The following is a 22,703-nucleotide window of genomic DNA, read 5'->3' as shown; positions in this document are numbered from 1 at the left end:
GTGGAATGGAATTTGAGCTTTTAATCTGATATCATAAGAACAAAGGATAGAAATCATGTTTGAACGAGTGGCAGATCACATTTCTCTACCAGTGAAACAAGTTTAATTTAGTAGGCTCTTCTTTCCTGCTGAGGACACATTGGCAATTTTTATATTCCATTTAGTATGGACGGCATCAAAGAAAGTGAGTAACATCCATTCTCCAGAAATATCTTTGAATAAAACTTTTTCGTTAATATATTTAAATAACGTTTAAAAACAAAATAAAATAAAAAACCTTGAAATAAATATTTTTCAATTTTGACCCAACATGTTTCGAGTTTCTGGCATATTTTGATTTAATAACAATCATACATCATAAATATAGAAATATTTTCTGCATTAACTGCTTTGAATAGCTCTGAGTGATTCTCCAAAAGCCATTTTCCAATCACATTTAAAAAAAATATATAAATGCTGAAAACTATCTGAAAAATATGTATACTTACGCTTCATTGACATATTAAGAGAAAAATGGAGGTAACTCACTTTAACTATGCTATGATATAATAAATATTACAAAATCCCGTCAAGATACATTTTTGTTCACTTCGACCGTAAAAGCGGTGCCGCCGCCTAGGAGGAGGGACCTGCTAAAGGCATCCTGCAGAGTAGAGGACATGGAAGCCACTACCCATGAGAATGGACCTGATAAAGGCATCCCGCAGACTAGAGGACATGGAAGCCACCACCCAGGAGAAGGGATATGCTAAAGGCATCCCGCAGACAAGAAGACATGAAAGCCACCACCCAGGGGAAGGGACATGCTCATGGAGGCCCGTGGAGCAGAGAGCATGGGCACCACCGCCAAAGAGAAGGGGCATTATTGTGGAGCCCCGTGCACTAGAGGAGTCTATTATAAGCGCAGAAAAATAAAATCAAAGAATCATCAACTGCGTCAAGTGAAAACAATAAGCAATCGTGAATGCTCAAAAAATTGGAAATAAAATATTTAAAAAAAAATATTTTCAAGATGCATTTGACAAAAAAAAAAAAAAAAAAAGTTTTTGCCGCCTTTGATGCATAAATATCATATTTCAGTTAGGTAACAATGTTAGGTTTTAACAGTGATATTGAAACATGTTACTTTAATTCACTGCTTACTTTTGAAAATTCCTCCAGTGAGAGGAATGATAGGCAACTCGTATGATATGGCAGAACAACAAAAGGGGTAAAGTTAATAAAGGAGCACATAATTTATATCGGACAAATACCAAAAGAGGCAAAGTTACAAGGCTGAAAGCATTAGGCTCGTTAAATAACCCAAAGCTGGCATTGAAAAAAATTCAATATCAGATTGTATTTCAACAAATTTACTGTAATCGTAAATATTTTGATCTCAAATCAAATCAAATAAAAAAAATTGAAAAATTATAGAAATAAGACTATACTTAAAGATAAAAAATATTGGTGTCACTAAAATATCGCGAATTTAGTAGTTAACAAAACTCTTAACGGCCCTTCTTAACTAAAAAAAAAAGCTTGAAATTACAGTATTTGCAAAAGACAAAGCTATGGTAATTATAACGCTAATAAAAGTAATCGTAAGACAATTATCTCTATTTCAGTACGTTTACTGAGTGAAATAATTTCGAGAACATATATATATATATATATATATATATATATATATATATATATATATATATATATATATATATATATATATATATATATATATATATATATATATATATATATATATATATAATAAAAGTATTTGCTGATTAGCTGATAATGTTGGAAAATACACTTAATAGGCTAGACAACTACATTCAAGAATTCCTTTGTTTAGAAAAGCGGATTATCGTCCTCTGTCTAACTTTATTTTCTTTTTCCTAAAAATTTCCATGAAAAAGATGTTTTTATTAAATATTCATTGAATGGAGATGAAAAAACATTAACCATAATCAATTCAAATTAGGAGAACTTGAAATGCCTCCTTTATTTACATAACCGACGAATCGAATTCGCTGCATGTAATTAAGTTTAGGTATCCAAGAAAGGAGAAAAGTTGGATTACTTTGACAAATATAATACGAGGAAAGTAAATATTTCAGACCTAATATGATAAAGGGATGAGAGTTATTATGACAAAAATCTTGGCTTCCAGCGGAATATTCTTTTCTCGATTGCTTTCTTCGCCAGATTTTTACACATTAGGGGAAAATTTTGTTTGAAGAGAAGACGGGGCAAATTTGTGATTTCTCTTTCGTGTTTGATTTATAAAGCTATTTAACCTTCTTCAATGTAAGTTACGATATTTTTCTGAGATATCAAATTAAAAATAAGACGTAAAAGAAGATAAGATAGATTTAAAGTAATAAAGAGTATTTCATTCTATGTTTCTTGTCATACAACGCGTTAAGAAAGAAAAATAAAAATGTGGTTTTTCGGAGCATATATAAAAACGAGATGAAAATATAAATGAAAAAAAAAAATGCTTAACATGGTGTTTGGCATCACTATTAATTTTTCGAAAATGAAATAAATAAATACATATTTTGTTTAACAGTACGAAATACAAAGTGGAAAATGCATAAATTAGAACTTAAGTGCAAGTTAAGTATTTTGTGCCTTTCAAGAAACCTCTTTTTTATGAAAAAAAGTGAATCATTGATGCCTTTACATCCATTAGCTTACGCTTTTTCGCACTGAAAAGTAAGCTACTTGAAGCCCCAAAACACGTGCTGTTGTTTTAATATTTCGAATTAAAATAAGGGGGTTTTTTTTAGAAGTATAGAATTTTAAGTTGGCAACAATGTTTGATATGTGTGCCATTTTGATAGCTGTCACTTGTTTTGTGTTCAGTTCGGTTTGCCATTTCATCACGAATAGACAACGAGGCGGTGAAACATGCCCCACAGCGCGTGTCACAATTGATTTATTGAAAGAAAAATTCGGTGAATAAATAATTTCGCGTAATGGACCCGTGAATTGGCTTGCAAGATCATGCGATTTAACACCCCTTGACTACTTTTTGTGGGGCTATGTGGAGTCTCTTGTCTGCACCGATAAGCAACAGACGATTGACACCTTGGAAGAGAATATTAAGCATTGGTTTCCCAGGAGGGAATCGCCGACCTTCGGCGTCGCTTCTCGCCGACAGGAAAACTGGATTCTTCTGCGCATGCGCGCCCGACCAAAACCGACGTTATGAGTGGCACGCCGGAATCACTTGACTTTGATTTCAGCGTCACGCCGAGCAGCGACGTCAAAGCTCGGTGATTTCGCTTTTAGGAAACCAGGGCTTTAGCCACCTTATTACTGACATACGGCCTCTATTGCTGCAAAAAGTGAGAAAATTGAATTTTCCAATTGGACTTTCTCCGAGCCAGCCGAGGTGGCCATATACTAAAAACTATATTCAAATACAAATGGCAAAGAATCATCTTTCGAATAAAGCAACATTCATGGCAATACTAATGATCATTTCTGATGTTCGCAAATGATGGTTGTCCTCAAATGATGGCAAGCATGTAAGAGAGAAGGGGGTTCTTGAAGTTGTTGCTGTTTATAACAAGAGGGACGGAAGTGGTAACAAGAAATTGGAGCTGCTACTTCTTTTGATATGTGTGATAAACATAAGTACCATTAAAACATTTGCAGTTACGTGTGTTAACTGTTTTTCATAATACTAGCAATTACTCATATTTACCAACTGATGCTTATTTTCTTGTGTCAATTAAGAACAGATAGGAAGGTAAAGGTTTGATAGAATGTACTATTTTTATAGTTATATCCCACTAAGTTAAAAATAAAAATTAATAATTGAATCACCATCTTTTTCTTTTTTTTGGAAGAAAATTTTAGCAAATGATCTTTTTTGAAAAAAAGAAAAAAAAGTCAACTGGACAACAACAACAAATAAATAAATAAAAAATCATTAGTTATTTATTAAACACTACATGAAATGTTATTTGAATAGCAAGCTGATTTTTTTTTTGTCACTCAAGCAAATTGTACATGCAATGTAAACTTTTAAATATATCTTAAATTTTTGCAGAGGAGGACCCTGTGAAATGACATTGCAACGAGCCTCGCATGTAATTGAAAGATATTTGAAAATATATCTATCAAATGATTTCAGTGGAAAGGAGAAAACACGAAATATTCGGAAACCATTAAACTATATGCCTCTTATCGCACCATTGATTAAATTTTAGGTATATTTTGCTTGTAGATTTAATTAATTTAAACAAAGAGATAATTATGGATATGTTTATTTTTTCTCAATACTAAATTCAGTGACTTATGGAATCACAGTAATATTTTATGACTTTAAGTATTAAGAGAAAATTTATATTTCTCAATAGCCTTAAAATCGTTGACCTTTATTACACCTCTAAAATATTACTCATAAAAAAAATCATTTTAAAAATCATCTTTCTTATGAACTTAAAATAAGGACATTCCTTAAAGAAAATGAAAGAGTCATTTAAAACCAGGCAGAGTTGATCAAACCAGCATAATTTTTACAGAAAAGGGATCCTGATTGAATGGATTTAATTTCGCAAAACATAAAGAACAGTAAAAATGCTCTCATTTTGAATTAAAGTGTGAAACTAAATGCATTATTGTGTGAGCTTTTAAATAGACTACTTTTTCTGGATATTTTCACGTTGTAACATGATTTTGTGACCAGATTAAGAGTTCTGAACTAAATGCCTTATCAGACGAGCTTTTAAGTAGTCTTTAAAAAAATATATTTTAAAACTTTTACACAGCAATATGCTTTTTGTGCGTCCAAAGTAAGACTTTGAAACTAAATGCATAATAGAACAAGCTTTTAAGTAGACTATTTTTCAATACATTTTCATATTTTCACGGAGTAACATGATTTTAGCGTCCCAATTAGAATAATCATTTTTTACTGAGAAAGACAACTAAAGTTTTACAAAGAATGTATGACTTACCTCTGACTTCTAAGGCTACTGCAAAAGTTTCTTTCCCGCGTTCATTCTCAACGTATAGAGTATATTTTCTTGAATCACTGCCATCTACGCCTCGCACGATGAGTCTGGCTTCGTAGCAGTCTTTCGTACTTTCATCCTAAAAAAAATATCGTCCTTGTTTAAAACTGTTTTTAAAAAATCTACTAAATAAGTCACAGAATTATTTGAATTTTATAAAAATAACAATATTGAAAAGTACTCGAGATTGTCCATATGTTTTTAAAAATACACGGCTTGATTTTTTTTTCAGGCTAATCGAAAACAGTTAATTTCTTTTATAATAGTAGTGGTACCCGCACGGCTTTGCCCATAGTAGAAAATTAAAAGGTCATTTGGTTCGCCGGTATATTTACAAATAATGGATGATGAACTTCTCGCCAATGTGCTATGTTCTCGCCAATTTGCTATGCTTGCCCATGTTACAGTTTGACGTTATGATAATTTGGAAATTTACTCGCCCACGTTATGATAATCTGCTCGGTGAAAAGTTCTTAAAATTGGTATAGAAAAAGAATAAAATCGAGTTTTCGAAAAATCACTTTGAGGAGCACAACCCCATGCTATAAACTAATTCTGTGCCAAATTTCATGAAAATCGGCCTAACGGTCTAGGCGCTACAAGTGTCACAGAGACCCTGACAGAGATCCAGACAGACTTTCAGCTTTATTATTAGTAAAGATAAAGAAGTGACAATCTTTTTTTACTCAAGAGCCACACAGGCGTGGATTCAGGGGTCATGAGGGTCATGAGCAGACCCCCCCCCCCCCAAAAACAGTCGGCACAATTATGCATCCACATGGAGCTGAATCAATTTTTGAATAAAATGTAAACGAGTAAAGAAATGTCTTAAATACATGAAATATTTTTAAGGGTAAGCTTTTGAAATACTTCTTCTTACCTATGAAATTAACTAGTAATGTTTTGAACTATTAGGTGCACTATTCCAGAACCATTGGGTGCTATTTATTGACACCCTACCAGTTTTAGAAACGCTTCCATAAACGTAGGTTCGTTTGTAGGGAAGGAAGGGGTCACTCTTCAGCACGCCCTCCCCCCTAAAATGGTAGTCTGTATCCACCCTGGAGCCACACCTTACATTAAAATATATGTCGATAGCCAAAACGCATTTTCAAAAATTCAAGTTTGTTCTAGATATTCTGGGAAAATGTGAAAAAAGAAAAAACAAATTCTAAACCAACACTTGAGATATCTTGGTAAGAAGTCTGAAAAACATATCATAATGTTCTTTATTACAAGATACAAACAAGTTGCTCCAAACGCATTTGTATACCATAAAAAATCGCTACATGTGCTTACAAAAGCAAGTTCTTTTAGCAGATTAAAAAAAAAATAATAAATATTTTTTTAATGTGTTAAAAATGCATAAGCCTATTATTAAACCCGAAAATCTTAGTCTCACTTTTAAACATTATACTTATAAGACATACAGTGGCTCCCAAAAGTCTTCGTACACCTACGACTTTCAACGAAATAGGCCCCAATCAATTGGTTAGAATTAATATTTCGGAATATGTATTTAATTATAAGATCTATGATCATTTTTTAACAAAACTACTTGAAAAGTTTTTAAAAAATATCAAAACTTAATTTTTTTAAAATCAAAAACCAAAAAGTGCCGGAAATTTTATCTCACAAAAGTCTTCGTACACTTTATAAAATGTCTATATATTATTGAATAATTTAACTTTTGATTAAGTTATTAATTGGTAGAATATCATACAGTATTCCTAACACTTTTTAAACGTCTGGGAATAGATTTCATTCTTTTTCTTTCTTTTTTTTTTTTTTGCGTAATTTCTGAGTAAGTGTTCTACCACACTTCGAATCTTACTGTTTCTAGCTCTATTTTCGTTTTAAAGCCCTATTTTCGTAATCTGGCCTCCAGATATCTCTAAATATGTTACATCAAGTTAAAATCGGAGATTTAGGGGGTATTTTCTAAACTTTAGGACAATTTTCGTGGCGCTAGACGCAAATGTTGAAATCCGTGTCCTTCTTATCGTTATCGTGATAAAACACGAAGTTGTTTCCAAAAACCAAATTTTTGGCTAAGAGTTCAAAATTGGTTGTTAAAATAATTAAAGAAACAGCATGATTCATTATTTCATCAAAAAATTACAAACTACCAAATCCTGATGCTGATATGCACCCTCACACTAGAACATCTCCACCGTCCTGATTAACTGATCCAAATAAGTTCTTAAGTGCCTAATTTTTTCTTCTACTTACAGTTATACATCAATTTAACCAAAAATGTTGAATTAATTTTTATCTGTAAGTAAGACGTGATTCTAAAACGTTTTTAGCTTATTTATAATTGGTTTTGCGACGAAAAGCGTAAGCTTTCTGTTTTTCGCACGACTAAGAAAGTTTCTGCGGGAAGAGGTCCCATTTAATCCAGCTAATCAGAGAACTTTGCGAACAATTTTAGGTAAAAATTAAATGTAATATGTTTCATTTAACTCTGCAGAAACGTTTACAGCACTCAAATGTGTATTTTTCATACATTTTTTAACTTTAAATCTCCAATCACGTTTTGTCAACTTTGCCGGTTGACCTTTTCTTACCTTGTTTTCGGTCCGATTCCTTTCTTTAAAGCATTTTATCAGGCACTTTACTATACAAATAAATAAATTAACTAGTTTAGAGACATTTCAAACCAATTTACCACTACTGTGGGGAAAAAAATGCATATTTTGAATGGTATTTGCGGTTTTTTACGAATACCAGCCATTTTACACTAATAAGCCCAATATTAAGGAATAAATAAACAAAAAAATAAAGCCAAATGACTTAAAAGGGTCAACACAATGCAAAACTCTTAATAAAACGGCATATGATAATTTTAATCATGAATTTATTCGAAAATATTTGAGTGTACGATGACTTTTGTGGCGTATTATTTCTCTGTATCTTCGTTTTCTGACCCATTTCAAAAAGAAGATCCGTCAATATTTTGAAAAAACCAATAGGTTGTATTTAGAATGATATAGGAATGATGTGAAAAAATATTGCACTTCATATTCGAATTCAGTTTCGAGTTATTTTGGTTTTACTAAAAAATTTCAAAGTGTACGAACACTTTTGGGAGCCACTGTATAAGCTAAAACAAGAGTTCCGCGCTGAAACTAACATAACCATCATTAAAATTCAGAAAATGCAACATAAGTCCTTAATCTCCTCAAAAGGTTCGACCATGATCCTTTTTATATACATTATAGCAAGCCATGCATAATAACATTCATAAGATAAAAATTTAATTACTATCCCCATGGTTAATATAAACAATGTTGGAAAGTAATTACTACAGGAGTTTTTCGGAAACTAATTCATCCTTTCCCCTTAGAGGATTTATGTTAGTTAACAAAGTTTGTTCTTTCTGATATTTTATCACGAAAGATTTTTTCAGACTAACGACATAAATAAAAAAATAAAATAATAAAAAAGTATCTTTCTCAGCAAAAACTTCCGTACCTTTTTGACATTAACATCCTAATTGCCTAAATTGTTTTAACAGCGACCTACCACGTTCTTTTAAAACAACAATCGCCTTTTCTTAAAAGCTAATTTCCTTCTAAAGTCGTCTCTTGTTCCTTCAATTTGCACTTCAAGAGATAAAATCTAACACTAATTTAGAGACTAATTACAAGCTAAATTTCGAAGGAGAATTTTTCGCTAGTCAACCATGTTACTTCTTTTTAAAATTTTAATTTCGTCTTTTTTTAAGGATTTACCGCAGAATCAATTACAAATAATAAAGAGATAATTATCACATTTTACAAAGCAGCTATCTGAAAAGGTTTTTTTCTTCTCTTTCATCGCAGCAAATTCATTCTCTACAAATGTTAATTATTTTGTTTATCGATATGTAAGCAAAGCAATTATTTCAAAATTGCAGTATTTTTTGTACTAGGTGTTACTTTGAAACTGAATTCATAATTAATTTTAAAATTGTTTTATCAAAGGAGACCAAATAAAACTAGGGCATTTAATTATGCAGATATTTAATTTATAAAATAATCGGCACAAAAAAGTAACTTATATAATGTGAAGGTAGTAAAAAAAATTTTTTTTTCGTAAATACAAACGTAACTCGATAGTTAATAACAATGAAATACCTTTGAAAACATAGTTGGTTGCTAGCTGCCCTTTCAAATGTTTATAAATTATTGAAATTAATTTAAGGGTTCACACCTCCAAGAATTGTTTTAGGAACAAGGCGTCTAAGTTAAGAGATTAACTAATTTTAGTTAACTGAAAAATAAAAAGTTCATTCAAAATACTCGGGTCCGGGGGTTTCTTGAGAAAAAAATAAACAAACAAATCCGGTCTCCTTGTTTTAAGCTTTTTACTACATAGTTGTTTTGATTCCATTAACAATTTCGAACGAAACATGAAAAGTAAAAAACCTAGTTTATTTTGGGGCATGTAATTTTCACGGTTTTTGATAGATATAGGATGAGACAATTATGCTCCATCATAGATTTTCCAATCACACAACGAACTCCAGCACCCCCCCCCCTAAAGGGGTACTTGACACCACCATATTGCTGTTAAATTTTAACAATTGAAACATAGAAATTTGCGTTTTTTTTTTTTTTTTAATATTCGGCATTCATTCGTTATTTTATATAATATTCCTTTATATAAACATGTGAGAGATTTTTTTCTAGTATTTCTTATTGAAAAAATACCTGAAACAGTATTACGTTTTGAAATGTATCCTTCTTATTACCATCCTCCTTGCTTCCCTCTGAAACCCCTTTGAACTTTCGAAACCCTTAGCCGCTATTTCAAAATCGTTTGAAAAGTTTGTAAGTAATGTTTCAAAACACTCATGAAACATGCATGACGGACTTGATTTTGTTTGTAGCCAAAAAAAAAAAAAAAAGGTTCAGTTCCTGTCATAGTAATTTTATAAATAAATTTATTCAAATAATTTTCATTTTCACTAAAAAATGTGACATTTCAAGCTTTTGCCGTAAAAATAACTCCTCTGAAGCAGAGATGCATTCATTAATCTTCTAGTACCAGTACGTCAAGGGTAAAAATTCATGTCCTTTGACGCAACTAGGGAGATGTTTTGTATTTCGTCTTCTTCCTCGTACTCATTGCACAGTTTTGTTTTTGATGAGGCCTACAATCTTAAGTGTTTCACCTCGCTTACATATGAGGCAGTGAGAAGTAATACTTTTAAATTCAATTTGCTTTTTTCACTTTCTTTAACACGCTAAATTTTGTTTCAAGATATCAAAGCGTAAAAAATACGCTTCACACAATATCAGAAACATATTAGCGATTTCCAGTGTGAGAAATACACTTGTAGGGACAATTTTTTCCAAGATAACAAAGTTTGAAAATGTACTTGAAATAATGTTAGAAAAATATCAACAATTTCCAATGTTAGAGATACACTTGTAAGAACAAATTGTTTTTCCAGATAACAAAGCGTAAAAATACGCTTGAAACAATATCAGGGACGTATTAGCGATTTTCACTGTGAGAAATACACTTGTAGGGACAATTTTTTCGAAGATAACAAAGTTTGAAAATATGCGCTTGAAATAATGTTAGAACCAATGCCAGAGATACACTTGTAAGAACAAATTGTTTTTCAGGATAACAAAGCGTAAAAATACGTTTGTCAGAAAACAATATTAGAAACATGTATCAACAATGTTCATTGTGAGAAATATACTTGCAGGAAAAAATATTTTTTCAAGATAATAAAGCGTGAAAATATGCTTGAAACAATATTACAAACAAAATACACTTGACACTTGTAGGCACGTTAAAAATATTTCTGTCTTGAAGACATTTTAATGCGTCTTTCACAAAATACCTTACATGTCTTCTTTTAAAATGAAATTTGATCCGACTGGTGCACCTATGGCTAAGAACAACATGCTAATAAATGACAGGAATCTCGTTTTCAAACACTTGGACGCATTCATCGAAGAGGAAAAGTGTGTTGCGCCTTTGGAGTGGCAGGAGTAATTAACCGACTGAAACGGAAGATAGTGTATGTCATTTAAGCCAGGAACTTAAACATCCGGTTCACGAGATGTGACATTTTACCTGAAAAGCGGAAAGCTGAAATGTGGATTAAAACCATTTAGAAAAGATTTCTTATTTACAAATTATAAGTATTCTTCTCAAATGAAGTAAACAAGATAAAAGTGTAAGTGAATGTTTTTCTTGCAGAGATTTTGACTTCTTGTATTTTTACGTGTCTTACGAAAAACTTCTCAGTATCAGGTTTAGTAGTGTATTCATATAATATTTTTTTACTTAATTTTTCCGATAATTAATCTAGAAAGTACTTTAACAAAAAGTTTTGTCCAGAACTGGACGAGCCGACTTTTCCGTATATCAACATTAGATTTCTAGCATGTGATCTCTCTGAATTAGGTAAAGCCGAAAACTATGTCAAACATACGCTTCTAACATTTAAAACTGATTTCTAAAAGCAAAATATGCTTCTCTCATCTAATCAAATAGATACGTAAAAAATAACTAAACGAACGGATAAAGTAGTTGCATCTTTTAAACAATGCTGTTAATATATTTTTTTTCTATAAAACATTCTTAAATTGTTTTAAAAAAATAATTTAAAAAAGCAACTCAAAATAAATACAAAAGTAAATAAATAAATAATGTACTCGTAAAATAAAATAATAAATAAATAAAGTCGCCTGCACACTTCTTCCGTTTTGATAAAAATTGAAGTACTTTGAAATTTCTTTTATTTCTGGCTGCTCAAAAAAAAAAAAAAAAAGCATTAATTCAGAGTAAAAATTAGGACAGCGAATTTGGAATAGAACTGATTTTGGGGTAATGAGTCAGAATTGCGAGTCTAAGGCTTTAAAATTCCAAGTTGGAGTCAGTAATTTTCATTCTAAGTGTGCTTTTCTACCACGACTGCGGAATCAGATTCCTAGTCAATCTGATTTCAGGTACATAAGTCAGAGTCCTCTATGTCCAGAGTTGATCATTTTTTCAGCTACCATACAGCCACGATCTAAAATTTTCCCTTTTTCAATGCATTTAATTTTTTAAATGAGTCATATTTATCTCTAACTTATATTAATTTTAAGTCTTCAAGACAGGGAATTTCGAAAATGCGAATATGTTCAGTATCTGCCAAAAACTATTTTTTAGCATGTTCGTTAATACTAAAAAAATTGAGTTGTTAAAAAAATTCCCAAAAATAGCTAAAAAAAAAAAAAAAAAAAAAAAAAAAAAAATCATTTCTGTACCTGTTCCTTATAAAGAGCTGAAGTTTGGTTGAAGTAAATCCGCCATTAAATTCGAGATCTATATTGTCCTTAAATTGTGTCGCAGGCGCTAGTTTTAAGGTTCTTTGAACTGTTCAAAATTGAGCAAAAAAAATTTCTCAACTAAAAAAGTGAAATGTGGGAAAGAGGTGTCTTCGCCGAGACCATTTGAACAAAAAATGTTTTAAACTCTAAGTTGCCACCATTAAGCCAGGGCTAAGGAAGAACGACATGCAATATACCGACAGCCCGATGCTAACACAGAGGTGGCTATTTGTATGTTGATTTTCAAAAAAAATCTGAAAGCAAAGATCAGTTTATAAATGGTTAATATTGTAGAAGTTTGACTGACCCAGATTTGCTGGAAGAAACCAACCATCATCTTTTACCGATCTTCAAATGAAACGTTTACAGTAATTTCACTGCAAAATAACTCCAGTACGTAAAAAAAATCAAAATATTACTCAAATGATTTACTTTACGCTAACTCACCCCGTTTGTTTTACTGTACATCAAAATTAAGATCGCATATAGTGATTGGCGGAATCGGCTCTTTACTTTAAAAGTTTGTCTTGAGGATTTTTTTTTTAATCTGTTAACTCGAGAGTTCAGCCTAATTTTCCTCTCAATGAAGAAAAAAATAAAAAGAAAAACCTTTAATATCTAGATAATGATCTCGCAAAATCTCTTTATTTCTTCCAGGTCTTGAATTCGTTCCTAAGCACAAAGTATTAAAAGTCAGTTCTCCGGCATATCCCATATCATTACGTGTAGCAACTTCGCTTCTCATCCCATTAAATCAAAGACTGTCAAGTCACTGCACCCATATCCAAGAATACGAGACTAATGAATGGCACGGATCCCGTTTTCAAACTCTTTGGTAGACTCTTCGGACGGGAAAAGTCTGTTGTGCTTTTGGAGTGGCAGCCGTAATTAACCGGATGAAACGGGAGATAGTGGGTGTCACTTAAGAAGAGAGCGTTCATCCTTTTCATGCATAGTGACATTTTGTCTGAGAGGGCCGTGAAATAAGAATACATTTTAAGAAATCTGTAAGTTTCAGCTGCTTAGAAGATACTTCTTTATTGCGCAGAGTTTGACAACATTGTAATGAATGTTGCCAAAAGAAAAATGTAAGTAATTCTATCTGCTATTGACGGGGGGGTTTTTTTTTTTACTAAAAAAAATCAGTTTTTAATGTAAAAAAAAAAAAGTTTCGTGCTTAGGTGTCTACAATAAATCACTTTTAAGAGGTGTGTGTGAGGGGGGAGGGGGTCGTGGAATTCTGATAGTTTGTGAAAAGGGACGGAAGGAGGGTAATGAAGAGGGTATGAGGCATTACGCACTTTGATTAAAATAAAAATATGTTTATGACGAAATGTCGTTGTAATAGAGCTTGACATGTGACAAGGAAAAAGGAGGGGGTAAGGGTAAGAGTGATACTTTGTGACTGTGAGAGGGGGTCAAATATTTTTCCAGTAATCCGACATGTGCAAATGTGTCTAATGTACAGAGAAAGAAACTTCATTAACCAAGTCAAGAACTAAAATGGATAAATCCGAGGCAACTAGGATAACTTGATTTTTTTTTTAACAATTTGCATATAATGTATAAATTACTAGAATGTGCTTAAAAAAATCACGCCACAGATGGAAACGTTATTTTCACCCCTGTTTGCACATAGCTTAAGCAGCTTTTTTCTTCCATGTTATGCCATAGAGAAATAAGAAAATAGTGTTACTGAGGGTTAAAGTAAACTTGACATGACATCCAATCAGTAAGCGACACGAGGATATTAAGTTAAAAAAAATAAACGGGGGGGGGGGATGTGTTAATGGCTTTTAAATATATTTTTCTTCTGCCAAGTTTGTGAAACTAACATGACAGACTGCTGATTTGAATAGCTAAGCTGAACTTACTTATATGTGTAAATAAAAAATATACTAGAACGTTTTTTTCTGCAAAAAGTTATTTTCCCTATTTTATTTTTAAGTTCACATAAACATTTTATTCATTAAAATATTATCTCAAACATTGATCTTTGAACTAACCTAAGAGATCAGATAAAATTTCGAAAGAAAGAAAAAGGTAAATATAAACAATCATAAAATATATTGAGGAATTAATGGATTTTATGCTCAATTAAATTCCGGACTTCTTTCTCGGTTTCCCTTTAAAATATCAAGTTTGAATCGAAAATGTTTCATTTCTTAAAAACGAAAAGGAATTCATTGAGCCATGTATGAGAATCTAAATCCTTTTGAGCATAAATGAAACAAAAACAGAGTACTTTTTCTTTTGTCAGTGGCATGTTTTCTTATGAAAAGAAAACATTATAAGCCAATACCTTTTTCAATGGCATCTATTGGAGTTTCGGTTCAATTTAAAATCTTGAAATAAAATATCGGTTTAAAAAGACCAAAGAACACTTTTGGAGACAAACTTTCTTTACTTTCAATTGCCTGAAACGCCTATTCCGTTCTTATGATAATATATCAGGTATATAACTGAAAGCTTTAGAAGGCGCTAAAACACAGCATTCGTACGTAATTTATAATAAGGTATACTTAAATCTCTTTTCCAAATGTACACTTTTCCTGGATTATCATTTATATATTTTCATATTTCAAATGTCTTTGCTTTGCTTAGATTCTTATTCTCATTCTTTATTTGGAGTCATTCAAGATAACTTAGAGCGAACATTTCTCTATTCTAAGCTGCTTAATACATATTTGGTAGCTAGACTATATTTGTTTGTATAAATGAGAAAAAAACATTTCCTAACTATTGCACAGTCATCAAAAAAATAAGAGTTTTTTTTAAATTAAATTCGTGAACATTTATAAACATCATATCACACGGAATATTACAATATATTAAAAGCAATTAAAAAAAATAATAATGAAAAATTTGAAAAATAACTTCCAAACAGCAAATTTAGAATTCTTAAATGATTCAAGGGGCTGCTCACAAATGGGATTCGTGAAAGTGGCACAGTTTAAAGGTCAAAAATATTGGAAAAAGTAAGAAATTTTTGGATAGCTCTAATTACATTTTTGTCAACTTTTATTTGTAAGAAACAGTTTTTTTTTTGTAATTATACTTTTAAAGCCATAACAACAATCATACTAATACTGATAATAATAAAAGTAATAACAATTAAAAATAAAATTAGCAATAATAATATCTAATATATAAAAATCTCCTGTCACGGTGTTAGTGTTTCAACACCTCCGAAACGGCTCGACCGATTTTTCTGAAATTTTGTATGTGTATTCGGGAGGTATGACAATAGGTCATAAAGTATATTTTATACCACTAAGTAATCAGAATGCCCCTATCCCGAACCTTTTTTTTGAAAATCATTGTTGAAATTCATTGTAAAAACCCTGCTTAAATTAATTACAAATATTTTATTTGTAGACAAACAGAGGATGGCAACAACAATTTTTTAAATCATTGAGAGTTTTCCGCCGTTTTGCCGGAGCGTCGCGTCATTTTGAGATTTAATTCTGCATTTGTTTTGCATCACAAAGCAGTGCGGGCCAAATTTTGAGCGATACAAGAATTTTGTCTATTTGTGCGTGTGTGTTATTGTATTGAGAAAATGAATGTTTTTGTTTTTGTTTTTATTGATGATCTTCGTCTACAGCGCTTCATTCCTCTTTCTGTCAAAGATCTCATCCCCACAAACTTACAATACATTCGTTATTTTTTAATTAACAACCAAAATATTCACTAGAAAATATTTATATGGCAGAACAACGTTTGCTGGGCTAGCTAGTTAATAAATATAATAATATTAATAACAATAATAACGTGGCTGCAAAGTCAATCACCGAAATTTTTCAAAGTTATCCTAAATGATTTTGTCGAAGGAATTGCTCTACCGGATAATATAAATAGCTGGATGTATATTTTTTAATCGATGTTTTGCTTATTGGTGCCTCTTTATCTTACAAACCGGAGTAAAAATACTGCTTATACCGACGTAATCGTTTTCGAAAAATAGAACTAGAGGAGAAAAGAAACATGACAAACCAGCTAACACACTATTCGAGGAAAGATAGATTCGTAGAAAAGCATAAAACCAATGATTTGGTGAAAATTGCAGTCAGAATCCGGAATTACGCATGTCTGTCTCGTTGACAGAGAACAGTTTCAGTTTGCATATGAACAGGCCGGGTGACACCTGATATCTGCGCAACTTATATGTCTTGTAAGAAGACTGTACGAAGGACTGTTTGATTTAAATTCACATCAAAAAATAAAGACATGTAAAACGAGCAACCTATTTCTGGTAATTCGCTTGAGAGATAAATTTCAAATGGGAAAAACTGGATTTTAGACATGGAAATACAATAGAATACAAAGTAGGAGGAAGCATTATTTCTCCCAAGCGTAATCAATTGCGTATTTCACGAAGGGAGTGGGATGCAGACAGCGCTATTAAGATTTAAGGGGGGCGTTTCTATTAAGGTTTCGGAGTCGAACTGATTCAGTGGTTAAAGAGACGGAGTCGGGGGCGAAGGCTGGAAAATCCCATGAGTGAAGGTCATTTGGTTTTTCCTCCGAGTCCTTAGTCATATCATAGCTGCAAAGCAAGAATCACGGTCGAACCATGACCCCAATTAATTCTTACAGGCCGTGACACTCGCTGAAACTCATGGCAACAGAGAAGGAGCTACTGGGAACTATGTTTTCATTTCGTTGCCATTGATTGTTGGATGCAGGGGTTCCCTGTGGCCCCTCTTGCGTTCAAAATGGGCGACGTCCATTCAAAAATAAGCAAACTGTGAAAAGTTGACATTGATTGGTGGAAGCATGAGCTGCATCGGTTTAACACGGAAAAGTAATAAATTGCTAATGCCCGTTAAGCGCCAGTGCCATCTAGTGGGGCCATGGTCGAACTGATTTTTGAGTAAAAGAATCAAACTCTAAGTTTCTAATATTTCCGGAGCTTTATTTCTTTTTTCCGATTTCGCAGACCTTGTTTTTATGGACATTTTTCTTGTTTGTAGGGGGTTTCTTTATTGGGAGTTGTTGAATTTAGGGGGCAGAGGCGTCGCAGTATGAGGAATGGGGACCTCTGCATGCTGCAACTTTATTTCTCAAGTTTTTGATAAACAAAAATTGGTATAAAACAAATATCTAATGCACTAAAGTATCTTCTAGGACCGACAAAAACATTCCGTGCAAAACCAAAGCATAATTTTCATTGCTGATATTAGTTTCATATAGCATTTACAAAAATTTTTTGGTGCAGTAGAAGAACTAAGAAACTAAGAAGCAGAAATCAAAAGGAATAATCATAGCACGATGAATAGGAAATGCAGTACGCCAAAGAAATATATATATATATATATATATATATATATATATATATATATATATATATATATATATATATATATATATATATATATATATATATATATATATATATATATATATATATATATATATATATATATATATAGGGTGGTCTTTATTTTTGAAGTTGCAGATATTTTACGCGACGCCCATTCATTTTGTTCTATTGTAGAAATAAATGATCCTTGCAAAATTTCAAGTCAATCCATGAATATTAACACGTGCCCCTAGGGCCCCCTTCTTTGAGTTTCGAAGAAAAATTTGCGGGTTTTCTCATTTTTATGTAAAAATATTCTAACGTTTTATATTAAAAGTAATTTTGAACCTCAATAGGTGCTGCTACTTCCAGACCGACTATTCTCTCACTTTCATTCTGTAAAATTTAACATGTTGCATAGAATAAATTGTACACCAATGGTCTTGGGTCAAGCGTACCGCTCTTCTGCATTTGTTCCAACCAAGCGGCAGGGGAACGTTTCTTCCCATCAAGATGGACACAATTTATTCTATAGGCCATTAATGAATGGCCTTGGCCATTAATGAACGATCTTTGACAACAACAAATTGCCTCCTCCGGCTTTGGGGGTGTTCATTTACAAAATTCCCTGTGTATGCAATAGGTGTGGCAAACAAAGTCGTAATGTTTTAATGCCATAAATATAAGTAATTGCAATTATATTTTAATTCGCTGTTCTTTAGTTATAAAAGTACCTAAATGCTTATGATATTTTTAATTTTTAAAATATAAATTTCAAAAAATCCTCGATTACTCCGAACATAAAGATATACTGCATTTTCCATAGCTAAAATATAAATTCAAAAAAAATTTTTCAGATCGGAACAATGTAGAAATCTATACTTTAAATTAATTTTCTTCTATTTCAGTATATAGTCCTTTATTATCATCAAATTCATGCGATTCACAATATTTAGAAATCGAAATGGGTATCTATCCTAGCCTGTTGAACTTTTGTTTTTTACAGCTGGTTTACCACAATGCAAAAAAGCTTTACAACTATTGATATCTGCTCGCCTTTCATCACTGTTAGACAAATGCCATATTAGGGATAAAGATGTTGTTCATTTATTTACAGCCTATATAGATGCAGTAAATTTTAATCAAAATGACCTAGTGATCAATCGTACATTTTTTAAGAGAGCAAAAGAAAATCTTCGAGAAGTAAAATTAAATTTTATGAATTTAAATTTAGATTTTGTAGTTATTCACTGGGATACAAAGGTACATCCAGATGTAACTGGAAAAAGAACGCCGACAGGATTACCGTGATAGCTTCAGGTCCTAATATTGAAGAGCTACTCGGAATTCCTTACATATTTCTTCAGTTTGATATGATATCTTAGATGATAGCTCTTTATTGCTAACTGTTCTAGCTGTAGTGTTCGATAGAACGACTTGCAATACCAACCGTATATATTGTGCATGCATTTTTTTAGAGCAAAAACTGAACGGTGATATATGTATTACATTTGGATTGCCATCATCATGCACTTGAAATCGTACTGCAGAGTGTGTCCTTTAAGAAGTTCTTGCCTTTCTTAGTTCTAGATCAGATATTCAATTATTTAAGAGCTTCAAAATTTTATGAAAAGATCTCCGTCACTCAGAACTTATAACATTTTAATCAAGTACACATACCACTTAAATTCCAAAAGACGAAGTTGATGACATATTATCGTTCGTAAAAAGCGGAACTGAGAAAGATTACAGAGAATTCTCATAACTTGTAATAATATTTCCTGGTGAATTTCCTCCTACAGGGATATGTTTTCGGCAACTTGGAGCTTATGGCAAAGGCCACATGGGTGGCAAAAGGAATTTTGTTCGAAAATTTTTATATTTAGGAAACAATTTAAATTGACCTTACATGAAAAGAAAGCCTTTCAATGCTGTTTTACAAAGTTGCTTTACAATTAAATGCTGTATGAAGTTATGGTTTTTCGCAGCAACCCAATCGAGGCTCCTTTGAATAATATAATATGTCTGAAAAAAAATTATTAAATAAAAACAAAAAAACAGATAGTGTATTCATTTCGCGACGACATTCGAATTTTACGGGGTTTCTTGAATCAGAAAGGAATGGGCCCCGACTGTTGATCCTTCTATTCTGCTTTTGAATTTTTGATTTGTCTTATCTGTGTACGGTTTTAAAACTATTTCAACGGTGTAGTTATTCAGTATTACTTAATAACATTCTAAACTACAGGTATTATACATTTTTCCTTTTAGTTTTTTTTGGTTTTTACGTAGTCGGGTTTTTTGTTTTTATTTAATATTTTTTTATTTTAAACTTTTTAGTTAATTTTCATTGACTTAGTTATTATGATTATAAGACAGTACATTTCGCAGTCTTGTCATTTCATTGAGAGAGTTTGTTTGTATCGTGAGGTTTATTAAGTAACTTGCGGTGGTCTAAACTACTGATAATTAGTCCCTCTAGGGACCTAACTCGGCTTAAAGCTACAAGTGCTTGACTTTCGGCAAAAATGCTCGAACGTAAGTCAACCACAGCACAGCTATATAAACAGCCTGTATAACTCATGATGACGCGAAATTGGAAACGTCGTCAGCCAAATCTTTCTCGCAAAACTAAAAAAACCTGGCAAGAAAGTACACGTCGCGAAACTCAGTCCAATGAATCAATGCAAAAACAAACGCAACATGTAAGAGATGAAAATCGAATTTGTAGACTTTCTTTCTTTTGGTGCTTATTGCACTGGTTTATTTTGATGAGGACTACAATCTGAGTGTCTTGCCTTCGTTACGCATAATATTTTTTTTTATTACAGTACAGATTACATATAAAGAACACATGAAAGAAACACATCAGAAAGAGGGGAAAGTGCATCCTGAGCAAAGGTGTCTTGACCCACCGCCTCAAGTGGGAGAAAAAATCGCTTAGACCACTCGGCTACTGAAATCCCAATTAGAAGACTTAGTAAACAAAAAAAATCAGGCAGTGAAAACTATCTGCATTTGTCACACGCAGGTAGCGTGCGACACAGTGCGCGACACCTAGCGTGCGCCAATCACCAACTGACAAAATAGCAACTGGTTTTTCAAATGGAAATTTTGATTACTGGCATGTGTTTAGTGACACTCCCAAGGTTAAGACAAATCGATTGACGTAAGAATTAACAAAATTGGCCAACGCGTTTAGCACGTAGAACGCCACATAGAAACGGACATACATACATAGACTGATAAACACATTACCTTCCTTTGCGTCGCGCACGCGCAATCGGGTAAAAAAGCAGCGTACAAAATGATGACAAACATGCAACAGAAACAGTGATTGGAAAAATTCATAAATCACTTATGGTGTTTAGGGGATAAACTAGTAGCTTTGTCCGTATTGGATGAAGGAATTAACTTTGAAGATAGGAAAAGACTAGTCCAAAAAAGGCTTGTGATAAGGAAGACGTGTCTGATGAGTGTTTAACAAATTTTGGAAAACAGTAGATGATTTGGAATACTTTCTTAATAAAGATCTTCCTCTTTATAGAGAATCAATTACAAGTCAATAAAACTGTTTGATAAGTTGCAAATACTAAAAGATTTTTTCCTATTTGATCCTGATTCACGGCAAAATGAAGGAAGCTATTTAAATGGAAGAAAGATAGTTAAAATTCTGAAAATTGTGAATGATACAACTGAAAAAGGAGAACAATATTAATCGAAGAATGTCACAACTAATTTAACAAATATAAGTCACAAAGTTATTTATTTTACAGACCGTCCAAGACTATCGGGAAAAAAATACACACTATCGAGATACATTGAGAAAAGCGTACGATTAAGGAAAGTTTCTAAAGCATTATTTCATTCTTATTCAACGTAAAATCTTTAGATGATATAAAGTAATTAAAAAGATTAATTTTAGTGCTACCTCACTGTAAAAATATTTTGCAAACCTAGGAGAAACGATGTATTGGGTCTTCAGGCCTAGGGGCACGTGTTATTATTGATCGATCGAATTCAAGTTTTGAGTCACGTTACTTTTTATTATAGTGTCACAAAAGTAGGACGCGTCACCTGTTGAATTCTGGAGGATTGGTCCCTAAGTTCACAAGGCCCTTTCTGTTTAGCAAGAGGGAAGGTCCCAATAACTTGCTACCCTCACCGAGAGCCTTGGAGGAAAATTTAACAAGAAAACATACATGGAAAATAAATAACGAAAGCAATGTTTTCTTGTTCAATTTTCCTCCAAGGCTCTCGGTGAGGGTAGCAAGTTATTGGGACCTTCCCTCCTGCTAAACAGAAAGGGCCTTGTGAACTTAGGGACCAATCCTCCCCTTGAGAAAATGTTGGTCCCTGGTTCACCTTTTTCATTTGTATGTTCTTGTGTTTTGCATCTTCAGTTTTATTTAGATTGTTTATTCATGAATATGTTTGTGCTGTTTTTGTTTCTAGCAGCTTTGCGCAGGCATTACAGTACATTTTAATATTTATTCTTTCATTTTTTTCAATGTCTTTGAATTTATATTTAAAACATGTATCTCATGTTGTATATATATATATATATATATATATATATATATATATATATATATATATATATATATATATATATATATATATATATATATATATATATATGCTATGAAGGACAAAATCACCAAAGCAAAGGACAAAAGAAACCAAATGAAGAAGCAATTCAACATAATAAAGAAATATAGAACCATTTGTTATAAAACTGTAGTTGTTAATTAAAGTGCCATTTATGTATTTATAATTACTTTTTTACAAACGTTATATGCATAAAGCTCAACATGCATTCAATTATCGAAATTATTATTCTTATCTCGTATCTAAGCCAGTTTGAAAAGGAATAAGAAAAAAAAATCTCCGAATCTTTTAAATTTTATCTCAAGATTTATCATGCGGAGAGAAAGAAAGTATTTTTTTGTTAGTATTATTATTTTCCAGCAGCTGAATTTCATTTTTTGAAAATAATTTATATTTCTTCGCATTATTTTTTGGTCCACAATCTTTCTTCGCTTTTTGCGTTGACTAGCT

The 22,703-nt window shown here is 32.1% G+C and overlaps 1 protein-coding gene across 1 annotated transcript in view; it reads right to left on the bottom strand.

Moving 5' to 3' along the window:
• Positions 1–22,703, bottom strand: part of LOC129222845 (kin of IRRE-like protein 1) — a 554,018-nt gene that overhangs the window by 107,700 nt on the left and 423,615 nt on the right. Inside the window, exon 8 of the mRNA XM_054857396.1 lies at positions 4,956–5,091. Within this exon, the coding sequence (XP_054713371.1) occupies positions 4,956–5,091 (136 nt within the window). The remainder of the gene's footprint in view (positions 1–4,955; positions 5,092–22,703) is intronic.

This window comes from Uloborus diversus, chromosome 5 (genome assembly GCF_026930045.1).
Source record: "Uloborus diversus isolate 005 chromosome 5, Udiv.v.3.1, whole genome shotgun sequence".
In the NCBI taxonomy this organism is placed as follows: Eukaryota; Metazoa; Arthropoda; class Arachnida; order Araneae; family Uloboridae; genus Uloborus; species Uloborus diversus.
Note: the sequence above shows the minus strand (reverse complement) of the source record. Positions and strands in the feature narration are given on the sequence as shown.